The sequence below is a fragment of the Salvia splendens genome, chromosome 12 (genome assembly GCF_004379255.2).
Source record: "Salvia splendens isolate huo1 chromosome 12, SspV2, whole genome shotgun sequence".
Lineage (NCBI taxonomy): Eukaryota > Viridiplantae > Streptophyta > Magnoliopsida > Lamiales > Lamiaceae > Salvia > Salvia splendens.
Genome location: NC_056043.1, coordinates 26,523,732 through 26,550,208, shown reverse-complemented (window position 1 = coordinate 26,550,208; position 26,477 = coordinate 26,523,732). Strand labels below are relative to the sequence as shown.

The 26,477-nt window shown below is 37.3% G+C and overlaps 3 protein-coding genes across 5 annotated transcripts; 1 reads left to right on the top strand and 2 right to left on the bottom strand.

Annotated features, from left to right (window-relative positions):
• Positions 1-5,892: 5,892 nt before the first annotated feature.
• Positions 5,893-10,030, bottom strand: LOC121758801 (sugar transporter ERD6-like 5). 2 transcript variants are annotated; one of them, XM_042154206.1, is made up of 18 exons: positions 9,756-10,030; positions 9,616-9,678; positions 8,986-9,075; positions 8,831-8,890; positions 7,995-8,060; positions 7,857-7,922; positions 7,695-7,770; positions 7,554-7,618; positions 7,384-7,476; positions 7,196-7,276; positions 7,027-7,111; positions 6,916-6,959; positions 6,771-6,833; positions 6,636-6,695; positions 6,507-6,557; positions 6,358-6,417; positions 6,159-6,273; positions 5,893-6,077 (listed from the first exon to the last, which is right to left on the bottom strand). In XM_042154206.1, exons 1-18 carry the CDS (start codon positions 9,906-9,908, stop codon positions 5,962-5,964), a joined length of 1,407 nt encoding a protein of 468 aa, XP_042010140.1. In that variant the 5' UTR covers positions 9,909-10,030; the 3' UTR covers positions 5,893-5,961. The 2 variants fall into 2 exon arrangements, with proteins under 2 accessions (XP_042010140.1, XP_042010141.1); XM_042154207.1 differs by having other exon boundaries at positions 9,779-9,913.
• A 3,281-nt stretch (positions 10,031-13,311) lies between these two features.
• LOC121758800 (protein OBERON 4-like) lies at positions 13,312-18,738 on the top strand. Of its 2 annotated transcripts, XM_042154205.1 has the most exons (3): positions 13,312-14,802; positions 15,079-16,890; positions 17,889-18,738. In XM_042154205.1, exons 1-3 carry the CDS (start codon positions 13,737-13,739, stop codon positions 18,455-18,457), a joined length of 3,447 nt encoding a protein of 1,148 aa, XP_042010139.1. In that variant the 5' UTR covers positions 13,312-13,736; the 3' UTR covers positions 18,458-18,738. The 2 variants fall into 2 exon arrangements, with proteins under 2 accessions (XP_042010139.1, XP_042010138.1); XM_042154204.1 differs by having other exon boundaries at positions 13,312-16,890.
• Positions 18,739-19,556: 818 nt separating this feature from the next.
• Positions 19,557-26,275, bottom strand: LOC121759200 (DNA topoisomerase 2-like). Its single transcript, XM_042154698.1, has 19 exons — positions 25,600-26,275; positions 25,007-25,299; positions 24,869-24,935; positions 24,513-24,792; positions 24,235-24,431; positions 23,933-24,151; positions 23,667-23,780; positions 23,464-23,577; positions 23,161-23,325; positions 22,715-23,056; positions 22,502-22,635; positions 22,070-22,424; positions 21,805-21,991; positions 21,673-21,722; positions 21,126-21,557; positions 20,878-21,046; positions 20,733-20,794; positions 20,487-20,577; positions 19,557-20,356 (listed from the first exon to the last, which is right to left on the bottom strand). Exons 1-19 carry the CDS (start codon positions 26,176-26,178, stop codon positions 19,746-19,748), a joined length of 4,461 nt encoding a protein of 1,486 aa, XP_042010632.1. The 5' UTR covers positions 26,179-26,275; the 3' UTR covers positions 19,557-19,745.
• Positions 26,276-26,477: the final 202 nt, after the last annotated feature.

The following is a 26,477-nucleotide window of genomic DNA, read 5'->3' as shown; positions in this document are numbered from 1 at the left end:
AATCTCATGAACCAAACACACTACTAATTTAATCAACAATCTTGCAAACCGAACACTATATGGTAATATGAATTTTAAACATAAGTATACTCGCTTTCATTATATGTCCTCTAATTAAATGTTAACTCGTCTTCCATGTCATTTTTAATAAAACGGAATCTGTAGTCGGTTGGAAATTGACACCCCAATCAAAATTCGTTTGTCAAGTTTGAAGTTCATGAAAAAATGTTAAAAAATTCAAAATTTACGTGATATTACACGCCAATAGCCCTATTAATTAAGACATGATGAATATTAGTATATATTTTTTTAGATTAATAGCGTCTCATTTGGTTGATAAAAGGTTGTTCCAAATCAAGTCGATCGAATGGGATCCAAGTATCCAACAAAATGTTCTCATTACATGTGACCGCAGTGGCGGATCCAGGATTTTCGATGTGGGGGTGCGAAAATAATTACAGCGACGTATTCGAATAAGCCTTTTTTGTTCTCTTTGTCATTTTTTCTGAATTAGAATCTTTATCTTTTATTTTTCATTAAACCCTTCATTGTAAATAAAAATAAATTATTTTCCTAGTGTTATTACTTAGATGATTTCTACTATTTAAAAAGGAGGTTCTTTATATTATGAATAATTTAGTTTATGTTATCTTCATTTTATTTGAAATGAATGTGCTTAAATTTTTATGTATTATGGGAAATCTACTTCAACTCTGTTAGATTGTGTTATCTTTCAAAAGAATCGTCTTTAAGTTCCGATCAGTTTACTTTAAAAGTCCAATATTCTTAAACAATTAATTCAAATTGAATTCATCCATAATGAATGATAGATTCCGTAATTAGATTTTAATTTGTTTTTTCTTAAAATTTTGTTTTAAAAGTATGAAAAAACATATAAACTTTACTATTTATTAAATAATAGCTATATAAATATTTGTTAAAAACAAAAGTAATGAAACAAAATATAAGTGAATACAAAATTAAAGAAATTACACTTATTAATAATTTAGCTATATGAATATTTATCAATGAAATCAAATTCAAATCGAAAAGGCAAATGAAATCAGAATGAAAACAAACATAAATTTAAAAGGACAAGTCAAGTTATGTATCAATGAAAACAAATTTAAAAAAATATTAGAGTACATAATAAAAATATAATCAAATTGAAAAGGATAAATGGGTATCAATGAAATATAGTGATGAGCCAATGAATTTTCACAAAAGTTAGAAGACATAATATTAAAAATTATTATCACAAGGAATCGAACCTAGATTGTGGCTGATGAAAAGAAGCTTTCAACCGCTAGACTACTGATATCAAATGTTACCTTGTCCACTAATACTACATTAAACCAAAATATTTTGGGGTACAGTCGTACCCCCTTGTCCCAGTGTGCATCCGCCACTGGGTGACCGTTCACGCGATTAATTTAATTACTGTACTGTATCTTTCATGTTTAAATTATTATTATTATTAGTATCACACTCAGCACGGACCAAGATATTTTAAAAGTAAAAATATAGTACTATATTGTTTTTAGATTGTGAATCAGTTAAACGAAATTAAAAACAATATCATTACATAAAAATTATAAAATTGTACTCGCATATAACATTAACCAAAATAAGTAACAAAATTTTAGTTACAAAAGGATTAAAAGTACATATAGATTAATATTGAAACATACTCCCTCCATTTCTTTATAACTGAATCATTTTTCCATTTTAAAATTTTCTTTATATTTAATTTGTTTTCATATAGATTATCCTTTATATAGTATTTTGCTTGCATATAAATATTAATGTGGCCCGGAATGTCATTTATGATAAAAAATAAAAATAGAAAGCAATGTTATGTAGCCTTGAATGTCATTTATGTGGCCGTTTGAAAACATTAACCGTCGTGAATAAAATAATTGTTAATTATTAACATTAAGTTTTTGTTTTAATTTACAGTATCATTTATATTATGGTCTAATTAAATGTGATTTTTTTTCTTTCAAATTTTAAACAATTATGTGATTAGAATAATGCACACGCTGTGCAGGCCACTGAGTGTTAACAATTGTAGGATTTGAAATTGGTAGAAATAGGAAATAGAATGTGTTGCGAAATGAAACTGAAATAAATGTAATTAAGAGCATCTGCAATGGTGAGCACCACCGCGTCCGTCCGTCCGTGCCAGCAAGCAGGCGACGTGGCAGCGTCTGATTGGCCCACGGCTTATCCGTTGTAAATTTTTTTTTAAATCGAAAATAATACCAAAAAAAATATTTTCCCAATCCCAAAAAATGGCCGTTTTTTTCCCATTTTTCTGTATGTTTTTTATTTTTTATTTTTTTCCCCCAAAATCATCTATAAATATACACATTCATCATTCATTTTTCACATCAAATCATCTCTCATTCATATTTTTCATACAACTTATCTACATCTTCATCTCTCACTCAAAACCTCAAATGGATTTCACCCATCTTATTGCGGAAGCAGAGTGCGAAGAACAAGAATACTACGAACAACATCGTGTCGCTTATGAAGCATATGTCGCAGCAAATACCCCCGCCCCTCCTCCTCAACCAACTAGATCAACTCACCGCTACATCCATCGTGACCGGGAGGGAGCCCACGAAAGGCTCGTTGCCGACTATTTTGCCGACCCGCCGCAGTTTCCGGAAGATTACTTCAGGCGCCGTTTTCGCATGTCAAAGCGCTTGTTTATGCGATTGTCAACACATTGTCCACTCGTGTTGAATTCTTCCAAACAAATTCAGATGCAGCCGGTCGGCAAAGTATCTCGGCGTTGCAGAAGTGTACGTGTGCCATCCGACAACTCGCTACTGGGCAAACGGCCGACCCCTTCGACGAGTATTTGCATGTCGGTGAGTCCACTGGAATCCTTTGTCTTAAAATTTTTTGCAAGGGTGTTCGTACAGCTTTCGGTGATGAATTCCTTCAGGGACCCACCACCGATGATTGCCAACAGTTGCTTCGTCTTCACGAATCAGTCCATGGCTTTCCCGGAATGCTTGGCAGCATAGACTGCATGCATTGGAGGTGGAAGAATTGCCCTACTGCTTGGAGGGGGCAACACTTAAGCGGCCACCGACTACCGCCTATGGATTTGGCATGCATATTTCAGCGTTGCCGGATCCAACAACGACTTGAACGTGCTTTATTCTTCACCCCTCTTCAATGATGTGTTGAATGGGTTACTATCTCGCCGATGGTATCTACCCAAGGTGGTCGACTTTCGTGAAGACGCTCAGCAACCCGCAAAACCCGAGACGGGTTCTTTTTGCGCAGCGTCAAGAGTCCGCGCGGAAAGACGTCGAAAGAGCCTTTGGGGTCCTTCAAGCCCAATTCAACATTGTGAAGGCCCCGGCTCGGCTGTTGTACGTGAATAATATCGCCGACATCATGTACACGTGTATTATCTTACACAACATGATTATAGCCGACGAAGGACCGATGGCGGCTAGCTTCTACGACGAGGATAAAGCCGGAAGCTCAACCGCGAGGTCTCCCCCACACCGAGGTGTGCATACGACGGTGGGTGAGAGGATCGAAACAAGGCACACAATGCGTGATACCCGAACCCACGTTGAGCAACAAGAAGACATAATCAAACACATGTGGGGGAAATTCGGCAACGAGTAGTGGGTTTTTTTAATTTTACGAATTTAATTATGTAATTTTTAATTTTTAGGAGTTTAATTATGAAAATTTTAATTTTTAGGATATTAATTACGTAATTTTTAATTTTTAGGATTTTAATTATGTAATTTTTATTTTTTAGGATTTTAATTATGTAATTTTTAATTTGTAATGTATTTTGTATTATTATTCCGGGTATGTTTAATGTATTTTAATTTTGTGGAAATGTTTTTATTTAAATTGAATAATGGAATGGTGGGACCCTTGTGTTCGTCCTTGCGGAAGATCACGGCTGTGTATGTTGTGCTCTTGCCTAAGAGCAGGCAAAAATAAGTGGGGTCAGGCCCACAACCGTGCTCGTTGGCAAGAGCACGGTTGGGGATGCTCTAATGTCTTATATCAATATAAAAATAGAATCAAAATCACTATATAAGATATCTTTCAAGGATTGTTATCCTTTTTAATTTCATAACTAAAATAATGTCATTTTATATAATTGTACAAATTTGAGAGAGTCGTAATTTAAGCAGAACTGAGAGTCTGAGACTTTTGTAATTTTAAATTCAGGTAAATTTTCCTAATTTAAATACTTATTAATTTTCCTTGTTTACATTAACTCTAAAAGGAAAACGTGCATTATAAATTGTACCCACGTAACGCACTAAGCAGCACGCACCTAAAAACTGCCTCCCCTTCCAATCATTCATTCCACCAGAAACCACCTGCTGCAACAATGGCAACCGTAATGAACAGTATGGCACTCCCAGACTCCGACGAAGAGGAAGAAGCCTTCTCTCCTCAAACGCTGAGAATGTTCCTAGCCCTAGCCGCTCATCTCAACTGGCCTATTTACCAACTCGACGTCAATGCTGATCTCCTCTGCGGAAAATTGGATGAAGTAGTCTACATGTCGCAGCCGCAAGGATTTCTCGCCCCTGGCATGGAGAATATGGTCTGCAAACTAAACAAAGCTATCTACGGTTTGAACCAAGCGCCGCGGGGATGGTACGCCAATCTCGACTCCTATTTTCTCCAAAACGGCTTTCAAAGAAGCGCAAATGATCCCACGCTCTACACCAAGTGGAACAGAGCAGTCGCCGGCGGCAATCTGTTGCTCGCCGTTTGCGTTTTTATGGATGATGTTATTTACATGGGAGCATCTCCCTCTGTCACCACCGAATTCAAGGAGAGGATGATCAATTTGTTCGAAATGACGGATCTAGGGCTGATGCATCATTTTCTAGGGTTAGAAATCAAGCAGGGAGAAGGCGGTGTGTTCGTCTCCCAAGCAAAGTACGCAGCAAATCTCCTTCACCGCTTCAACGTGACAAACTGCGAAGCCGCGATTACTACTCCAATGAATGTCGATGAGAAGCTGCTGATTGAAGACGATGGTAGCGGCAAGGCTGATGCGAGGAAATTTCGGGGTCTGGTTCGAGGTCTGGCTTGTTTGACCCGTACCAGACCCGACATTGCATTGGCTGTTGCTAGGGTTTCTGAATTTGTGCGTAAGCCGACGAATCAACATTTTGGAGCGGCTAAGAGGATCCTTGGCTACATAGCTGGAACCCGCGATTTGGGGATTTGGTATTCGAATGGTGCTGAATTCAAATTGAGTGGCTTCACTAGCAGCGATTGGGACGGTGATAGGGGAAGTAGGTCGGGCTTCGTCTTCAGTTTCGGATCAGGAGCAGTAACGTGGAGCTCGAGGAAACAAGGAGTGGCAACACTTTCAACGTCGGAAGCAGAGTATCTGGCTGCAGCTACTTCAGCGAGTGAAGCAATGTGGCTTAGAAGGCAGTTGGGTGATTTGGATGAAGAACAAGAGGATGCAACTGAGATTTTGTGTGGGAATGGGATCACTAAGAAGCCACTGTTGCATGGAAGAACAGAGCACATTGATGTTGAGTTGGATTTGATAAGAGAGTTGGTTAGTGGCGGTTTCGTCTCTCTGAAATTCTGTAACGATTCTCAACAACTTGCTGATATCGTCACTAAGTCGTTGCCTCGTGAGAAACATGTCGACTTCACAGCACGACTTGGACTTTGCACTTATCGATCGAGGGTTCGTTGAAGATTGGTGAATATCATCCTCATCTACTACCAAACTTACCTGTTACCGAGTAGTTCATATTCCCTATTCCGTCTTGCTTGTGAAATTTTCAAAGATTAATCAAGGAAAGAACATTTTGTTATGAATATGTTTTGAGTCTTGACTTCTCTTGCTTAAGAATCTCAGTTTCAACTAGTAAATTCATTAATATCATGATCAACATATCCTTTAATACAATCGTGTAAAAACAATTATGAGATGATGGATACTTGTATTTCCTCTAGTGTTCTGCCCTTGGTTTCTGGAACCAGCTTTGTGATGAACACCATTGTCAGACCACAAACACTCGCAAACACGAAAAAAGTGCCTGAACCAAAACCACCACTCTCAGATCCAACTCCTTTTCCACACCAACAATTGAAAATCATAAACTGGAACAAAGACTCACCCGCAGAGCTCCACTGTGCTACGAAGTTGAATGAATATGTAACAATCCAAGAACCGAACCAGTTAACAAGATTCACCAGGCTACCGGCTAAACCCTTGGCATGTATAGGAAATATCTGAAAATAACAGAGCAATGAGATGTATTAAGTACTATACTACTTTTCAACTTTAGTGGATGTCTGAGGATTTAAACTGTCTACCTCTGACATTATGACCCAAGGAATAGCTCCCATGCCTAAGGCAAATGATCCCTTGAATATCTGATCAGATACATAATTAACATCTTATTTAACTATATGGTAACTTAGATATGCAAAAAGTTCGACAAGTAACGTTGCACTTGCATTACCAAGACGCCACCAAGTGCTAGAAAGGGACTGAAATCCCAAAGCTTAAAGTCCTAAAATGGGAAAAAGCTATAAGTTAAACTCTCTACTCAACCAATATGCAGCAAATTAATCTTGTGTATGTGTGTCACCTGTAACAAGAATGATAATCCAATAGAAAAGCAGCCCAAGCAAGTTCCAGCGGCAGAAACCTGCAGAATCAGACTCTGCATCTTTACAGAGATGAACAAATACAAAGACATAGAACTAGCCGCATGAACAGTTACCAGTAGCAGTGGTCGTCTTCCAGATTTATCGATTAAGAGAGTTCCTAAGATGGTCATTGGGATCTGAAAATGGGAATATATTGTTAGTACTGGGAGTGGGAGCCTAAACTGTATGGAGAAAAAAGGAATTGTGGAATCCACTAACCTGAAGAATAGCCATCGCAGTTGTTCCAACTTTGTATGAAAAACCTGCCAATAAACCCAAAAATTAGTGTATCTTTTAGTCATCTGAATCACTACAAAATCACTAGTTTACCTGCGGATGAAAATATCGCACTTGCATAGTATGCAATTGCATTAACCCCTCCAAATTGTTGCAGTGCCATCAACCCTACTCCGACCTGAGTAAATTGGGAATTTTTCAGTAAAAAATCTCATGTCACAGAATTTATGAAATTCAAGCAGAGGAATTGACAAAGCTTTACTATGAGAGAGTGAGCATATTTTCTTTGAAACAAGTCCACCAATCCAAAGTCCTTGACTTGCTCAGGTGTTCTTGTATGATCCTGTGATTGGTAGCATATGTATACGACGTATCCAAGTCAAATAGTTAGAACAAAACAAAAATCACCTAAATACATCCACCAGTCAGAATAGAAAATCAAATAGTTACTCTAATTTCTGCTGCTTCGTCAAAAATATTGGCATTCTTTCCCCTGAGGCATACCAAAGATGCTTTGCTCCCATCCCACCGACCAATCTTAGCCTGTAAAGAAAATAAGTACGACTGATTCAACACCCTCTCGACTTACTGACCTTCACAAAAATTCTCTACAAACTTACCAGCCATCTTGGAGACTCTGGAATGAAAAAAAGGCCTATAAGCTGTACAAGGCATGGAATAATTCCTGAAATGAAGTCACGGAGTAAATGTTGTTTTCTCTTGACTAATGACTACTGCAAAGACCACGGAAATGAAATTACCTGTTAAAGCCAAGAGGCGCCAGGGGAGGATGTTACCGACAAGATATGTTATGGAAGTGCCACAACATATTAACAACTAAAGCATCAGAAGCAGTTTATGTCAGTATTATACATGGAAAATTACTACATGAATTGAAAGAATGGTCAAGATTTATTGCGTACCTGATTAGCTGCAGTAAATCCTCCTCGGAGGTCCTTAGGTGTGATTTCTGCTATATATACAGGTACCTGTTCGTTTCAAAGCTGAAAACATTTATGGATTATAACATATGAAGGAATTGGAATTAAAACTATATGTACCACATATGAAAGAATTCCAATTCCGAATCCTGTTAGCACCCTCCCGATATCAAGCCACCAAGCATTCTGTTGACAGCCAGTAAGACAATGTTAAATAAGAAAAAATCGATAAATGTTCATCACATGAGTTCGTAAGCATATAGCTCACCTGTCATTACTTATCTCACATAGCATAAGCGATAAAACGATATGGCAGGCCATAGATGCAAAAAAAAAGTTATTAAGCATAGCTCGAATTAAGAAAATTCAGCATATCTTGTAGTTTTGTTCAAGTAGATTGATATCTATTTACTTATTAAAATTACTCCCTCCGTCCCTAATAATTCGTCACCATTTGACCCGGCACGGGTTTTAAGAAATGTAATAGAAGTGGGTTGAAAAAGTTTGTGGTATGTGGGTCCACTTTTATATATTAGTTTTATAATCAAATGTAAGTGGGAATGAGTTAGTGGAATGTGAGTCCAGTCCATTATCAAAAATGGTAGTAAAAGTGAAAGGTGACAGATTTTTAGGGACGGATCAAAATAGAAATAAGTGAAAATATTCAGGGACGGAGGGAGTATTTATTTCATAATTGAAGCTTGTCATTTCCATCTAGTCATCTTTGAATCAACTATTTTACTCTTGCAATAGACTAATGATTAAAAGGTATTCTGCTGAATAACTACTATACCATGACTGAGGTTGATTTATATTTATCTTATTTTCTAATATTAGATTTTGAAGAAATTGTTTTTCATGTCCTCTTTTCAATCATAAAAACATTGTATTGAGTGCATAAATTAGTTAATTCATCAGATGTGTAGAGTGAAATAAAAGAATTCGGATGTCGGTACCTTTGAAAATGCTATTGCAAGCCATCCAACAGCAGTAAACAGCTCTGCTAATCCCATTGCCTACATTATTTGGCCAATATTACAACAGGCGACAGAGAAACATACACGAAACTGAAAATTACTCAACTAAAATGTAAGAACGAATGAGGTCTTACTCCTTTTCTTCCTAAGAGATCTGCTATCTTCCCACTAACTAGTGCTCCTACCATAGCTCCAATAGTTAATATCGACCCAAACAATGAATACTGCAAAGTGGAATTTGAATGAAAGGTATAGAAAATAAGTTATACTCCTATATGACAATGAAATTACTTTGTTTACCATACATAGTACATATATATAATCTGTAACCATGTACTATGATGCAATGATTTAGAGGGTCATATAAACCAAGAGTTTGATTAAGGGAGTGACTCAAATGAAATCTAAACATTCTACAGCAATTAAACTATGTTAAAAGGCTTTCTTATACTTACTTTACTAAGCCATTGTTATAGCACCAATATTGATGATTTCCTCTCCTCCTTCCATTTTCCCCACCAGTTTGTAAATGAACCAAAATAACAGAAAACTTAACAGCCACCAAATTTCATTTAGAGCTCATTCATCTATTTGACAGTTTGTATTCATATTCTTGAGCGGATATAAGATCCTCATGCCAACCATTGGATACAAGTCATCAAATGCAATCCCTAACCTCTCTAAGCAATTGATTACATAAAACAAATTCCATAACGCTCGGAGGTTTTATTCATTTGTGTAAGCAAATTTGAGCTCTGACTCACCTCTGCCACTGTTAATCCAAGATCATCCACAATTCCTGGCTGCGCAGGCGACGAAAATCCCACCTGCAAAAGTGTCAAAGAGGAACAATTTAATTCGAGTAAAACGGAAGATAAGTAAAGAGATGCGATCAAAAACTCACAGCAGAGCCAAAAACATATGAACCTGCGACGGCCACGACGGTGCTTAGTACAAGAATAGTGGTGGCGGAGTCTGAATCGGAATTGTCAGCACCGGCAGCGACCTCCGGGCTTATCTCTGGAAGCAGAGGGGTTGTGGTGCTTACCGAGTCCATTACACGTTGGTAGGGGAAATGAATTGATAAAAAATGAGGGAAATTATAGGTAGTGACGTTTGAGTATTGAATTCAATTGTTGTTGAGAAGGATAGTTGAAATATTTGTATATTACTTACTCCCCTTCTTTCCTATTTTTCTTGTGTCTCTATTCAACATATTATCTCTACTTGTACCTGTTTAACCATTTTTTACTTTTCTGTTCAACATGTAAGTCGGCTTTTCTAACACAAGTAGTATTTTTCTATATCTGAAATGTACTCCTATTTAGTATGCATGATTTAAATCCACACAACATAAGTTGTTATGAACTGGTCAAATTCATAGTAACATACACACCATATAGATGAAGCGTGTTCCTTTATTAGAGCACCCACAACGCATCCCGCGGGTGTCTCTTATCTCGTCCCTGTCTCGGTGAGACGGGCATAGATGAAGCGTGTTCCTTTATTAGAGCACCCGCAACGCATCCCGCAGGTGTCTCTTATCTCGTCCCTGTCTCGCCGAGACGGCTGGCGCTAGGCGTGACGCCCACTCGCCGGCCCGCGAGTGAGATTCGTCACGCTGACGCAATAAATCTTTTTTTTTAAATGAATTTAATAAAAAATAATTAAATAATTAAAAAACAGTAATATGACCGTTCAATGGTTATTTTTTTCTTTTTTTTTCTTTTTTTGTTCTATAAATACTCCTCTTTCACACACAGAAACGCACATCTATTCTTCTCAATTCATCTCTCTTTCATTTCCAATTTTCATCTCAAATCACCTCTTTTATTCTTCTCTCAAATTTAATCCATTCATAGATCCATTTGAGCGGAAGAAATTAAATTATGTATTTTTCATTTTTTTAGGATTTTTTATTATGTTTTTTTTAATTTGTTTATTTTAAGTTGTAATTTTATTTTATTTTATTTAATGAAGTGTGTTTTTATTAATTGAATTTGTTGGAAATAAAAATAAAAAATGAAATTAAATGAATAGTTAAAGGATGAGATGATTAAGATACGGTTAAGAGATAGAGGGTTGCAGGTGTTGTCTCTTAGTTAAGAGATGAGAAGTACAATGGGGCCCATTAATAGTTAAGAGATGAGACGGTTAAGAGACGGCGTTGCGGATGGCCTTAGTCGTCCCAATATAAGTGAGAGACATTTATTACAACACTCTATTTCTCTCTTAATTTATCTCCTCTTCTCCTACTTTTTCTCTCTACTCTTTTCTCATTGCTATTTATTCTCTTTTTATTAAACTAAAGAGTGAATTACATAAATGGTACATGATCTTTATTTTATATCGTTTTTGGTACCTATAAATCACATTTTTATACCTAATGAGAATTTCACCCCAAAATGGCCTCTAAACAAATACATTTTGCCATTTGTGTTATAGAGGATATTTTGGGCATAAACAAAACTAGTACCAAAAGTGATATTATAATATCTTATCTCATTCTCCTCACTCTTTATACTATTATTATTAATCAATATTAATAATATTATTTGAAGTTATAAATTAACAATTAATTTATTTTTTAATATCATTAAATATACTTAATTATAATTATAGTTATAATTATATTTAATTATTATAATAATAATATTATTGTAATACTAAAAACTAGTAGTAATTAATAAATACTTATAGTATAATTATTTAAATTATGAATCATATAATATTATTATTATTATTGTTATTATTATTATTATTAAATTAATAACTATTTAATATAATCTTAATAAAAATTTAAAAGTTTATTCGTAATGATATAAAAAGTTGAATATTTTTAGTTAGGTGTTTCAACCGATGAGTATAAAATAATTTAATAAAAATATTTCATTGATTTAATTAATTTAAATAATTAATTTAATTAGATGTTTTGTTCTTGGTTTATATTATAAATGTAATTAAATGCATGTATAAAACACTAAAAAGAAAGAAGAAAAAAGAAAGAAGAAAATGAAGAAAAAGAAAAAAGAAAATAAAAAAGAAAAAAAAGAAATAAGAAAGGAAGAAAAAAAATCACATGTTTGGTACTATTTGATTGAAATTTCCAAAAATATCCCCCATAACAAAAAAATCACATGTTTGGTACCTAGGGTTATTATTGTCACGGGGTACCAAAATCGATATAAAATAAAGATTAGGTAATATTTATATGCGAAAGTGAAAGATTAGGTATGTAGTTCACTCTAAACTAAATACCACTACCTAGGAACATGTGCGCAAAAAATGTGTCAAGTATGAGACGGAAGGAGTAGTATGAGATTTAGCAGCACACATATGATATAAGCACACCAAATTTCAATCACTCGCGAATTTTGGATGTTAGGCATGGATTCAGCTAATTCAGATGAGTATATCAAACTTAATCAGATACTGATTTGATATGAGGGTATGAATAAGAATGGACATAAATAGATTCACCCTAACATTTTCAATTCTTTGACATAACATAGCAAAATATCCCCAATCAGATATAGCACATGAGAATCAATGAAGTCCAAAAGTCACGTGTCTTTGCACCACTAGAGAAAGAAAGAAAGAAAGTAATACTACAACTGTACTAAAATAAAAGCAAAGGACTTTAAAATTGTTTCTGAATGTACAAATACAAGCACACTATATCCAACACTGGAATTAAAATAACATAACTTCACATTTACATCCCAACGAATTCAATAATACTCTCACAAGCGGAAGAAAAAGAAAAGAAAACTAGCATAATAAACATCAAAATGAGCCGTTTAAATTCAAAGTTATAACAATGCTAAAATGAGAAAACAACTATAACTATCATCGTAAGCTCAATCCTTTATTTTTTTACCATTGCGATTGATTTGTTTTTCTTTTTGTTTTTGTTTTTGTTTTTGTTTTCTAGAGCAAACATGGGTTGGGTGATTTGAATTGGAGTATGTCCAATTTTATTAGAATACATAACACAAGGTTGTAGTCCATTATAGCTGGTCACACACAGTCATCAAATAATAATAATAATAATAAAATAAAAATTGGAGTTTGCCTGTGCATGTGGATTAGATCTCATCTTCGATTGGGAAAGAACCAGAGTCAAATAGCAATTCTCAGGCGTCAAATCAATGCTTTCAACCACTCATCAATTTCATGTTTTTAACACCTCCTACAATTATTAATTTAATTTAACTGTAGTATGATTGTATCCATAAAGAATTTGAATTTGAATTTGAATTTGAATTTGAATTTGCTTAACCAACGTCAGTCTATAAATTTATTAAAGATAGCAAAAGATTAATATTAATAAAAATAAGAAACAATACAATGACGTCGAAAGTCCTCCCAACCGGTCAACTTTAAGTTTTTCAAACAACAGTTGACAAATCTTGATTGATCTAACGTGCACATGAGGCGCACTACGCACTCCCCCTCCCCCACCACTCCAGATTGTTTACAGTTCCCAAAGCCATAACTTTGCGTATTCATCTTTCTCCCAACCCCACTACTTTAACATTTCCGTTGACTGAACACAAATCAAATCCCCAACTCCAACCTACACATCCAAATCCCCCACGCGCCGCTTTCCATTCCTGCTACTAGGCTTTCCTTCGAATTTGAGGCTTTTTTTGTTGTGAGACTAGGGTTAGGCTGGTGATATACAGCTGACGCTTCTTCCTCCTTTCTCTTTGTTTAATTGTTGATCAATTTCTGTAGTTGAGGATATGACTTGCTTCATGTTCTCTCGATCTGTTGATTAATTGTATCAGTGTTGTTGTGCCCCTGGAGGTTTTTTTGTTGGTTCGTTTGCTTAATTTAATGTTATTATGTTTGTGATAATTGATTTTTGAGACTGGAAATTATGAAGAGGTTGAGGTCCAGTGATGATCTGAAAGATTGGGGGAGAAGAGAAGATGAGGCTGCTCCCCAGCGTTCATCTTCTTCTTTGCTCAGGACCTCTTACTACAGATCATCTGAGAGTGGGAGGAAGGTCTTATCCTCATCAACAGCCAGGTATGATCGGTTAGAAGATGAGAGGGAGAGTTCAAAGTTTATTAGGAAGAGGCCGGATTATGATTTGGAGAGTTATGAGAGGAGAAAGAGTTATGATCGCCATAAAGACGGGAATGGGAACGATAAAGGGATATTGAGCTCATCGCCGAGGGCTGGTTATGGGATGGATCAGATGTACCGTTCTCAGAGCTTTTCTGCGCCTAGGAGAGACTTTCCCAAGGGGTTTAGGTCGGAGAGGGATAGGCCTAAAAGGGAGGGTATTGGTGCATCGTGGAGGAGATTCGGTAGTGGGAAAGATGTTGATGACGGGGCCAGGAGTGGCAGTGAGGCGAGTAGAGGAACTAGAGTGGAATCAAAGGAAGTTGGGAAGGCAAAGTCTCCCCAGGGATTCAGAGATGCAAAATCTCCTGCCTGGTCCAAGGATTCTGGAAGTGAGCGATCAAAGAGTGTTGAATGCAAGAAGTCAGAAGAAATGCAAGTAGAGAGTGGTGGTCCCAGCAGTGAACGAGAAGAAGGAGAACTGGAACCTGATCCTCAACCTGATGTGCCTCTTGCGAAGCCAGTTATCGAAGATGAAGCTGCTGATAAACAGACTTCACCTATGAAGCAGCTCCATAATGAACCCCAGGCTGAAAACGAAATTTCACTGGAAAAGGCAAGTTTCTCATCAGTAGAAAATGGGAACATGACTAAAATGGACAGCTGTAACGAGCAAGCTGTAGACAGACAATCTAAGGAGGCTGAAGATGTTGTTAGCCAAAATGCCGACTTGCCTGCTTGTCGGGATACGTCAATCCAAGGGGTGGGGGAAAATAGAGATGATGATGATGACGATGATGATGCAAAAGAAGAAAATCGAGGTGGTGACCATGCAAGGGATGATGGAACTGAAGGCTGCTTGGAGGAGGTTGCAGATAGCAGATGTGATGAGAAACTATCTTTACAGGAGCAACAGAAAGACAGGATTGTTAACAATCAAGTCAATGCAGATGATGTGGAAGTGGCAGGAAGTGTCCAGGCAACGGGCAAAAGTGAGTTGCCTACTACAGAGAAAACAGCCCCAAGTATGAAAGACAAGGGCAAAAGTGTTACTTTATTGCCCTCTGATGGTGTTCTCCTCACAGAGAATTTGGAGGTTGATAACAAAGCAAGGGATGATGGAACTGAAGGCTGCTTGGAGGAGGTTGCAGATAGCAGATGTGATGAGAAACTATCTTTACAGGAGCAACAGGAAGACAGGATTGTTAACAATCAAGTCAATGCAGATGATGTGGAAGTGGCAGGAAGTGTCCAGGCAACGGGCAAAAGTGAGTTGCCTACTACAGAGAAAACAGCCCCAAGTATGAAAGACAAGGGCAAAAGTGTTGCTTTATTGCCCTCTGATGGTGTTCTCCTCACAGAGAATTTGGAGGTTGATAACAAACCAAGAGACCTCATAGAAAGTAGAGACGTTGAAATGGAAGGCCCAAGTACCAGGGGATTCCAGTTTTTCTCAACTGATCCAATTAAAAAGCCAGAGAAAGTGGAGCAATCAACACATAGTAAGCCTAATGATGATAAATTGGCTCTTGACCTTTCTCTTAGCTTGCCAAATGTATTATTGCCAATTGGTTCTCAGAGACAAGCTCCAGGTTCTCCTAGTCATACAAGGAGTGTTCAATCATTTGCTAGCTCGTTTCGGACAAATTCTGATGGATTTACAGCTTCAATGTCGTTTTCTGGGTCCCAGCAGTTCACTCACAACCCTAGCTGTTCTCTGACTCATAATGCACTTGATTATGAGAAATCTGTTGGTAGCAAGCCACTATTTCAGGGGGTGGATTGGAAAGCTTTATCTTTGGAAGAGGCTAAGAATAAGGAGGGTTCTGCTTATCAAGGAATGCCATCAAGAGAAAATGTCTTGCATCAGCAGTCTCAAGTATCCCAAGGCAACTCCAGTGGACAAGCTGCCCAGCAAAATATGAGAATTACTGGAGGAAGCTCCAAGATGCCGATTGGTCTTGAAAGGCAATTTAGTAGTAAACAGTTGTCTGGAGCTCAAGGTTTTGGCACTTATGATCATGGACCAGAATATTTGAAAGACAATAGGCAATCTAGGACTGAGAAAGATTCTGGTAGTTTAGAAATGAACAATGGCAGAGATAGTAAAGATCAAGAGTTGGGAGTTGGGACTGACCTTGCCGAGTCTATAGTCACCATGATTGTCTCTGAACCAATACATACAATGGCTCGGAGGTTTAATGACATGAATGTGAAGCACATTCCATCTATTAAAGAGTTTGCCCGTGATATAATCTCAAACCCAGTTAAGCAGTGGCAGTTGAGTGCTTTGCAGAAGGCATTACAGAAGAGGTCAGACATTACTCTGGATATGCTACTAAATGCAAATCGTACCCAGTTGGAGATATTGGTGGCTTTGAAAACAGGGCTTCGTGAATTTGTTCTACCGAAATATGATATCGCAACCTCAGATTTAGCAGAAATATTTCTCAATATGCGATGTAGAAACCTCAATTGTCGCAGTCTTCTTCCTGTGGATGAATGTGACTGCAAAATATGTTCGCAGCGGAGTGACTTTTGCAGGGATTGCATGTGTCTTGTGTGTTCGAAGTTTGACATGGCATCTAACACCTGTAGTTGGGTTGGTTGTGATGTATGCTTACATTGGTGCCATGCAGATTGTGGGTTACGAGAATCTCATATCAGAAATGGTCGTAGTGCATCCGGTGCTCAAGGCACCACGGAAATGCAGTTCTACTGTGTTGCCTGTGATCATCCCTCTGAGATGTTTGGTTTTGTAAAGGAAGTTTTTCAGAACTTCATCAAAGAGTGGACAGCAGAAAATCTTTCTAGAGAACTTGAATATGTGAAAAGAATATTTTACGCCAGTGAGGATGTTAGAGGGAAACAGCTCCATGAAATTGCTGTGCGGATGCTGTCTAGATTGGCTAACAGATCAGATTTTCAGGATGTGCAGAGTCATATAATAAACTTTTTCACTGGTATGTTTGCTCTACCTTCTCATTCCAACATGCATTATATTGGAGCTGAAAGAGCATTTTATGAACTTACGTGTAGTGGGCAAGCCTAAAAGTAAAAAACAAAACCTCTTTTGCTCTACACTTTCGGAATCATTTTTCCATCTGTTACTGGTCTTGTGTTGCAGAATATCTTACCCCTAGCATGCTAGTTTCAATTGCATTAAGCCGTAGAAATATCAATTGTGGATGTGGTTTTGTTTTCTGATAAATGGTGCACTTGTTTGTTAACTCATTTGCATTTCCCGTGTTTCTTAGGTTCTTGTATGTTCTACAAAATACTATTGCTGCAGAACTTGATAAGCATCACTATCGATTACCCCAATCATACATGATCTGTTTACTTCTAAATTTGACTTTTCAGCTTAGATAGTAGTAGTACTAAAATTTGAACATCCCATGTATTTGGACAATGACTTACATAGTTCTGTGGACGATGACTTACATAGTTCTGTTATGTCTGTCCTATCTAGAAAAGAAGTTAAATAGCACTTCAATCTACTAGAATGGTATCATTCGTTATGCTAGTTTCTAATGAATTGTTTATTTGATACTTATTTATATTATTAGATTTGAGCAACTATTTACTTTTGAAACTGTATACTTTTTCTTGTTATGTAAATGCCAGCAGTTGATCATGAGAGTGTCTTATTTCATGCATCATCAGCATGCCATTTTTCACTTTGTTTTTTTCCTGAATACTCTCTCTGTCCCATTAGAAATGAAACGTTTTCCTTTTTGGTATGTCCCATTAAAAATGAAACGTTTCTAAAAATGGAAACAATAGTCTCTCTACTTTTTCTTCTCTCTTACTTTACTCTCTCTTCATTAACTCACAAAACAACACTACATAAAATCACGTGCCGAAAAGCAAATGTTGCATATTTAATGGGACGGAGGGAGTATATTTTCGATTGATTACTAGACTGCCTAAATTTGTTTGCATCTTTCTGTTGTCACAGAATCCAATTTGGAAAGGCCTGGCAGCATTATTGCATCCAGGAAAGAGTTGCCAACAAGAAAACAAGAAGGCAGTAACGGCATTGCTGGCTCCAGCCAAGGAACTGGGTGGATGAAGCCTGTTTATTCAGAAAAGGCTCCTCTCTTGGGAGATCCGGTCAATTTAATCCATGACTACGACACCAATAAGAATGATAAATACACGGTGAACATGGATATCCAAAAAAATTCCCAAAAAGAGCCTATATTTGATGAACTGGAGAGCATTGTGAGAATCAAACAGGCTGAGGCTAAGATGTTTCAACAACGTGCAGAAGATGCTAGAAAGGAATCTGAAGCTCTGAAGCGCATTTCAGTGACCAAAAGCGAAAGAATTGAAGAAGAATACACAAGCCGGATCACCAAACTTCGTTTGGCTGAAGCTGAGGAGATGCGAAAGCAGAAGGTGGAAGAGCTCCAGGCTCTCGAAAGAGGCTATCACGAATACTTCAGTATGAAAATGAGGATGGAAACAGATATCAAGGATCTTCTTTTGAAGATGGAAGCAACAAGAAGGAACCTCAGGACATGATTGACAAGGTTAGTGTTGGATGAACTCAGAGTTTCATTGGTAATGTGGCAGGGAGTTTTCGTCTGGTGTTTTGTATCGTGGGCGGATTGACTAATGTGTGTGTTGGTCGATCTGTAGGTTTATCAGTCTTGTTTAATGCAGTGTAGTACTAACTGGAATCTGTACAAAGGGTAGCTAATCTCCCAGTATAGGTTGGAAATATTCCTTGTTATGAAACAGAATATGCTATCAGACTTGGTATTATTTTTTCAATCCACAAGTTCCCAAATTCATTAGTTGGACTTTTGAATGGTATTTTCTTCATATTTATTTCTTATTTTTTTCAGCAATGTGATGATGAGCTGACACGCGTTAAATAGAAACTTTAGGGACGGTACGAGTTTTAATACGAAATTGGTGAAGTATGAGAGGGGGGAAAAAGGGCTAACCAAAAATAGAAAGAAAAAAAAAAACTCTTTTTTTTGGACGGATCAAAATAAAAAAGAAGACTATTTTTATGGAATGAACGGAACATTAACTTACCCATTCTCTCCTCTACAATATTATGTGATCTTGTCTTTGTATAGATTTTTCGTTTATCAACTCAGTTTTAATTTATTCAAATTTAATTAGATGAGATGATTGAGACTCATATATATTTTACCATGCTTGATTATTTAATTTTAGAAAGAAAAACAAATTAGAAATATCTATTTATCATAACAATTAACCCTTAAATAGTTATATATGTAAAACAACGACAACATTTTGTCTTAACTTACTTGCACTTCGAAAAGAAAATTTATTATTCCCTGACTAAGTTGATGGGAGTTTTGTTCCAATGAAATCCTTGCCGACTTTTTCACGTAATTTATAATGAAAAAAAATATAAAGAATACAAATTGACTAGAAGTTGCAAATATTCATACGAAAAATAATCACAACTTCCCCTCATAAACAAAAAAGAAAACGAAAAAAAATACCATCAACTATCAACAAATAAAAGGGGGAAGAGACTTGACTCAATCTCAACATAAATTCTATAGTTCTATTTCTAACAAAAATATGCAAGACAAGTTTCAGTGATTAAAGTGTAGTAAAATTTTCTGCTAACACAGGAAGATAAAACTAACTCAATTAGAACAGAGTAACAAATTAGCAGTCAAACAAAATAAAAGTTGAGGAACCAATTGCCACAGCGATAGAAAGAGATAGGCAGGTGAATTCCATAACATGATTCAAAGTCAGCCATACACAAAGGACTCGTACAAATACACCTTAGCCTTGTCCCGGATCAAGTAAAAGTAATCTAATCCTCATCGTCACTGAAGTCAGAGTCTTCTTCATGAGCTGTGTCATCATCGTCATCATCATCATCATCATCATCAGCCTGATCACTCTCAGAATCACTTATGACATACTTCATCTGAGTCCGGTTGGCCCTCTTTGGTCTAACTACTGACAGGGCTGCATCAGTCGCACTTCCCAAAGTAGAAGCAGAGGCTTCTGAAGCATCCTCTTCTTCATCATCATCATCATTGATAGTCCTTCCAAGAATAGAACCACTCTTCTTGTTAAATGGTGATTCTCTCATCTTCCTCACTTTCTTATCTGGAGAAACTTCTGCAGGCTTCAGTACTTGGGTGATCAGCTTCTGTCCAACAAGCTGAGGTTGTTTGCTAGCTGGAGCTCTTTTCTTCGTCGCAGCAGGAGGAGGTTTTCCTACTGCTTTGCCGTTTGCTGGTTTCCTACCGCCCTTCTTTTTCTTCTCTTCAATCTCAAAATCATCATCAATGATTTCCACAATATCAGCATCATTGTCATCAATCTCCGAAACACTTGATAACGTCGTCTTCTTTGCAACACCCCTTTTGGCTGCTTGATTGTTAGTTGGCCCCTGGGACACCTCAGATTCCATATCTGAGCAAAAGTGAACAGGCATATTTTTTAACAAATAAATACTATATTACTAAAGAATTATCCATTCTTAGTTATAATACTTCCAGTAGGCAAAAAGAATTAGCTCAAATTATATAGGTTTTCTGTTTACCTTCTGAACGATCAGGTGAAGAGTTAAAATTGTAAGCAGCCATTCTTTGTCTAAGATCAGATATTTCATCTTCATCAGCAGTTGAAGTGACCTGCCATTTTTTCAATATAATGTGACAATAATTCAATAGAGCAGACAGCATTCTTATCAATATACAGTCTCGTTCTTTCACACTTCACAATTTTTCAATAGAGCAGACAGCATTCATAGAAACTAAAATTCATAGATGATAATCATGCATTTTACCTTAGCAGCTGGTGCCTTCTTCTTAGCAGGTGGCCTGCCTCTTGGTTTCTTGACTTCGGCAACTTTATTTGATAATAGAAATGGATTTTATTAATACATAACAATATAAAGAAATTGCTATATAGAATATTCTGTTGTAACCAACCAGTATGAGGCATAGTGTTCTGAGAAACATCCATAGGGTCTTCAGCAGGTTCCTTCTTGGTTGTCTTCTGGGTCTTCTTTCGTGGATTTTTTTGTGGTCCTTTTGCATATGCACCATCATGTATCCTTTTTCTATCCTCCTCCAATTTTTTCTCATATTTATTTAATTCCTAAACAAATGCTAATATAATCAATAACCAGATTTGAGTAGAACAAAACATCACCAAATGAATCAATTTTACATCTCACCTCAACAAGTTTGGCTTCCAAAGCATCAATATCTCTCATCCACAACATCTTCACTGATGTTGATTTCAGGTCTTCAACTTCTGCCACACGCTTTTCCCTCTCAGCAAGCAACTCTTGCATCTTTTCAAGAGTTAAGGTATTAATTGATAGCAACAGTAAGTAGTCATAATCACTAGAAGAAACACCCTGAGCTATTGGCACTTCACTGGACTCTTCAGATTCCTCTGCATCATTAGATGCACCAGCTACAGAAACTTCTGGAGCATTTTCCTTCTTAGGAAAAGGAGTGAAACCCTTCGCCTTCAACTCAAGAAACAAATCAGCCCTTTTCCTGTTGCTCACAATGATGCTACCTTCAACAACACCTTGTATAAATCTACACTTGTTGTCACATTTCAACATCTCCTTCTCAAGGATGGCCAACACAGCTTTCTGCAATGAAATAGACAATTGGTCAGTTAAAAATGCACTTGGAAAAGGCCAAAAGCATATCCTAGATAGCATAAGATCAAAATAAGGAAATATCTTAGCCATAATAAAAACTTGCTTTTCTTTTGTCATAGAACTCCAGCCTTAGATAAAAGAATTCTTCAAGAACTGCATAGAGAGAAGAACAAATCAGTGCCTCATCTAAGCTTATCATAAACAGATTTAGTTACTTCAAAATTACGCCACGTACTCTGTTCAGGAGTGTCATATTTCTTTATTACACCTCGCGAATCAAAAAGATGCATGTTACTTGTGTTAATAGTCGTGGACAGCTTTAATTTCTTTAGCAAACCCTCTTGCTTGACAGCTGGAAGTTTCTCCTCTGACATACAAAGTGAGAAATGCACTATTTCTCCACCACTGTTGTCACAGAATTCCTGGTATATAAAGAATAATTAAAATATCCTTAAGATTTTCTTTCATATCTACACTATCAAGATTAACATTTTGCATACCTTGATGAAAGGATCTGTGCTCTTATCATTGTCAGCTGAAACAGACTCCAAAAACTCTTTGTAATCTTGAGTCCACTTTCGGATTGGAAGCTCAGTTATCCTTAGAGTATTCTCATCCACCTCCTCTATATTTCCGCAAACAGTGTAGCTTCCAGTATCCTTCATCACATTTTTTTCAATTGAACCAATGAATCCTTTATACCACGGATGCATTGCCTCCATTGGTTCATCATTCAACAAGTGCCTAATATTTCTAATAATGTCAAAAGGGTTGTAATTAGGTACAAAGGAACTCCATCCAGTGCCTATTCCTTCACTTCCATTCACTAAAACCATTGGTATGATTGGCATGTACCTATAGTAAAAACAGAGCGTCAGATACAAATCATCCCCAGAACCTCATAACATATCCCACAAATTATTAAAGCTCACCATGTGGGTTCAATTGACAGTCCATCTTCATTTAAATAGTTAAGTAGAATATCATCTGCTTTCGGAAACAAAAATCTTGTAACTGGAGCCAGCTGCGTGTAAATGTACCTAGAACTGGCATGATCTTTGCCACCCTGAGAGTAGAAGCCCCATATATCATGAGATACTACAATAGTTTTTGCTAAAAGTAACATCAATAAGAGGAATTAATACCTGGCCTCGAGTACCAAATTGACCATTTGGTAGAAGAAGGTTTATATTGTTGCTCCCGACAAAATCTTGAGCCATGCCAATTATGGTACCAGCAAGGCTCTGCTCTCCATGATGATAAGCTGAATGTTCTGATACATAACCACAAAATTGTGCCACTTTTGCTTCCTTGATAAAGTTCCTCTTGAAAGAACAGAAAAGTATCTTTCTTTGTCCAGGTTTCAATCCATCAACCATGGATGGAATTGATCTCTGAACATCTGCTATTGAGAACAATATCAGTTCCTTGTGAACAAAGTCGCGGTACTTAATGTGTTTGTCCACATCATCAAGGAATGTACCAGGCTGCACAACAGGAAAGTTGAAACTAATTGAGAATCATAATACTTGTGAGTGCGATGATAAATATAAATGTGGCAAATGAACAGTTCACTAATCCAGCTTCAAACCTCAAATTGTCGGAGCCAACTTTTTCGGGCTTCTATCTTCTTCTTACTGAAAGCAAGTTCAATTGCCTCGCCATCCTCATCGTTCTCCCAGACAAAATCTTTCTTGTGTTTTTCAAGGTCTCGAAAGTACTCCTTCGCTTCTTCACCTGTACTAGTTCCCAGCCCCTGTAATTATTATAACATAGAGAACAGTGATATAGTTTAAATTGAGGGGATGTAAATAGTTTTAATGACTATCAGTTAAACAGCAAATAACGCTGAATTTCACAAACAAGCACAAGAACATCCCAGAGGACGACAAACCTTGTAGTACTTTATGGTCCAATTTTTTGCTTCATGCCCCAATCGTTCTTTCCATGCTTCATACTGAGGCATGGTATAGAACGCTTCTATTCTTCTGCCATCCCTATGTTTGGCCTGAATAAAGAAATGGTAAGAAATTAGTGTAAAAGCTATCACAGCTTGTCAAAATAAAAATCACAAGCTTGTGCCCTTCATTTTCAAACCTTGACGATAGGGGTTATGAACTCCAAAAGAAATGAAGGAGCTTTGAGCAATGCTGGCCAGAATGAATGGAATAAATTGATTAACAAACCCTTGATGTGGGAACCATCATGATCCTGCACGTGACCAAATAGTGGGTTAAAGTTTCAATGACCAAAAGAAATCAAAATCTAGCATACATTAGAACGCTGTAACACGGAATGGTATGGAAGTAACCAGCACTCTGCGTCATGGCTATGGAGTGTAAACTAAATGATAAGAAAGAAACCTGATCAGTCATAATCATCACATGACCATATTTGAGTGACTTGAGTGATTTGTTATCGTCATATTTTACACCATGCTGGAGACCAAGAATCTGCTTGAGCTTAGTAAACTCAGCATTTTGCATTATCTGAGTATGGCTTGCTTCCCTCACATTGAGCAACTTTCCTCTGAGAGGAAACACACCATAGTGTTTTTTCCCGATAATTGTGAGCCCAGCAATCTGGAAAGATAAAGTTCATAAGCTTCCTACCAAATGTAAATAGGTTTCTTTTTGTCCGAGCTATGATCTGAAAGAAAACTTACTGCTAGTGCCTTGGCAGAATCTCCTTCTGTCAAAATCAATGTGCACTGATCTGCTTCTTTTTTACCCCACTCATGAGCTTCGGAATGCTTCTCTACAAGAACCCTTTTGTTTTTTGATCCATCTGTTTTTTTAAGATCCTTTTGTTGTTTAAACTCTGCCCATTCCTCAATATTCTTCATTATGTCTGACTTAGCCACTGCATGTACAAATTTGAAGCATTAGAAAATACGGATGGAAAATTGTATGGAAGATAGCCTTATGGAAAAGTAAAAATAACCTTTGTCTAAGAATTTCGATGTGAAATCCCAAGAGGAGCCAAAACTTCCTGCTCGGAGTGTCAAGGTTTCCTTTGTTTGAGAGTCAAAAGCAGGGTTGTCAATGAGTGCATTGACAAATACCCACAAATGATTTTTCACATTATGAGGTTTGAGCTCAAAACTTTTGCTCTTCTTATTCTTGTTATTTATAACAGTAACAAGATGGCTTGCTATCTTATTAGTAACGTAATCAACATGAGTCCCGCCTTTGGTTGTTGCAATTCCATTGACAAAGCTGACCTGCACAAACCAACAGATAAATTAGGCAGAACATTCTGATTGGTATATAGATCAAGTCAAACCATGGATGATGTACCTGTTGAAATTGTCCATCACTTCGACTTATACAAATCTGCCACCTATCATGCACATGCTCCTCAAATCTGTCATATGAAGAGAGAATCTGTTAGCAAATAGTCGTGAAGAAAATTCTAATCCAGTAAAAGGCAATTACCTTGGGAGTGGGTCCGAGTCGGAAGCAGCTACAGATTTCAAATAAAGTTCGCAGTAATTTGAAAACGTTTTGAACTGAAACATCTGTCCGTTCAATTCCACCTTGACTGTTTTACCAAGACATCCAGCAACATCAATCACACGTTTCTTCATTAGAGCAACAACATCATCCTCCAAACAAGTCATGCTAAATTTTGCCAAATCTGGCTTGAAAGTAATCTTAGTCCAATTCTCACTAGCTCTGCATTTCGAAACTGTAGGCTCAGATTTTGCTCCCATGTTATTGGAGAAAACCTGGATAACACCAGGACCATGTTAGAATCATTACCAGACTGAATCCTACCATTTATAAGATACACAAATGTGAATTAAGAATTACATAAATGTGAATCCTATCAGTTAGAAATTGCCTCAACTTAATGTGTAAATTAATCCTCACTTATCTCAAACAGTGATAACACAATAGAGCACGGCAAACTTAAATTCAGAAAAACACACATGGACAGTAAACCTAGAAATTGGGGGAAACAAAAATCAACATAAAAAAAGAAAATATGGCGAACTATTACAAAATCTCAGAGACGACAGTCATACCTGCTTGTACTTCTTCTGCCTCTTACCATCCGCAGTCTCGACCACAAACTCGGTGGAGAATATGTTGGTGAGCTTGGCCCCATAGCCGTTCCGCCCACCCGTCGTCTTCTTCTCATCGTCATCGTAATTGCTACTCGTCAACAAATGCCCAAATATCAATTCCGGCACATAGACCCCTTCCTCCTGATGAATCTCAACAGGAATCCCATCCCCAGTGTTGTAGACGCTAATAGTGTTGGATTCGACGTCTATAGTGACCTTCACCGAGTCCATCTTGGGGTCTCTCTGCTTGTTGTCGGCTGCGTTGACGAGAATTTCGTCGAAGATCTTGTAAAGACCGGGGACATACGTGACCGATCTCTGAACCATCTGGTCGTTGTCGTAGACCCACAGATTTTGTGTGTGTTTCTCCACGGAACCGATGTAGGTATCGGGGCGGAGGAGGATGTGTTCCAGCTGCGATTTCTTCTGGTACATTTGCTCAATGGTTTTTTTGCTGCCGGCGGTGGGGGCGGTTTCAGGCGGTGGAATATTGGCATTGTTGCTGGAGGTTAGGGGAGCCTTCTTGGCTCCGGCCATGGCGAATTAGGGTTTGATTGAGAGAGGGGGAAGTGAGCAGAGACAACGAGAGAGTGTCTTTTGGGGAAAATGGAGAATGGGAGAGAGATGGAGGAAATGAGGGTTAAAAATGGCGGAGTGATGGTACGGCTCCTCAAATTTGAATTTTGAAATTTGAATTCAATCCGGGTTCAGTTTTCGTTTCGGATCTCGCCCGTTTTAATGATCCGAATAAGCAAATACCCCAAGGCCCAATCTCTTTTTTTTGCAACTTCTAGAGCCTTCTTTAGGAATCACCTTTTTCCTTGTATTATTGTAAT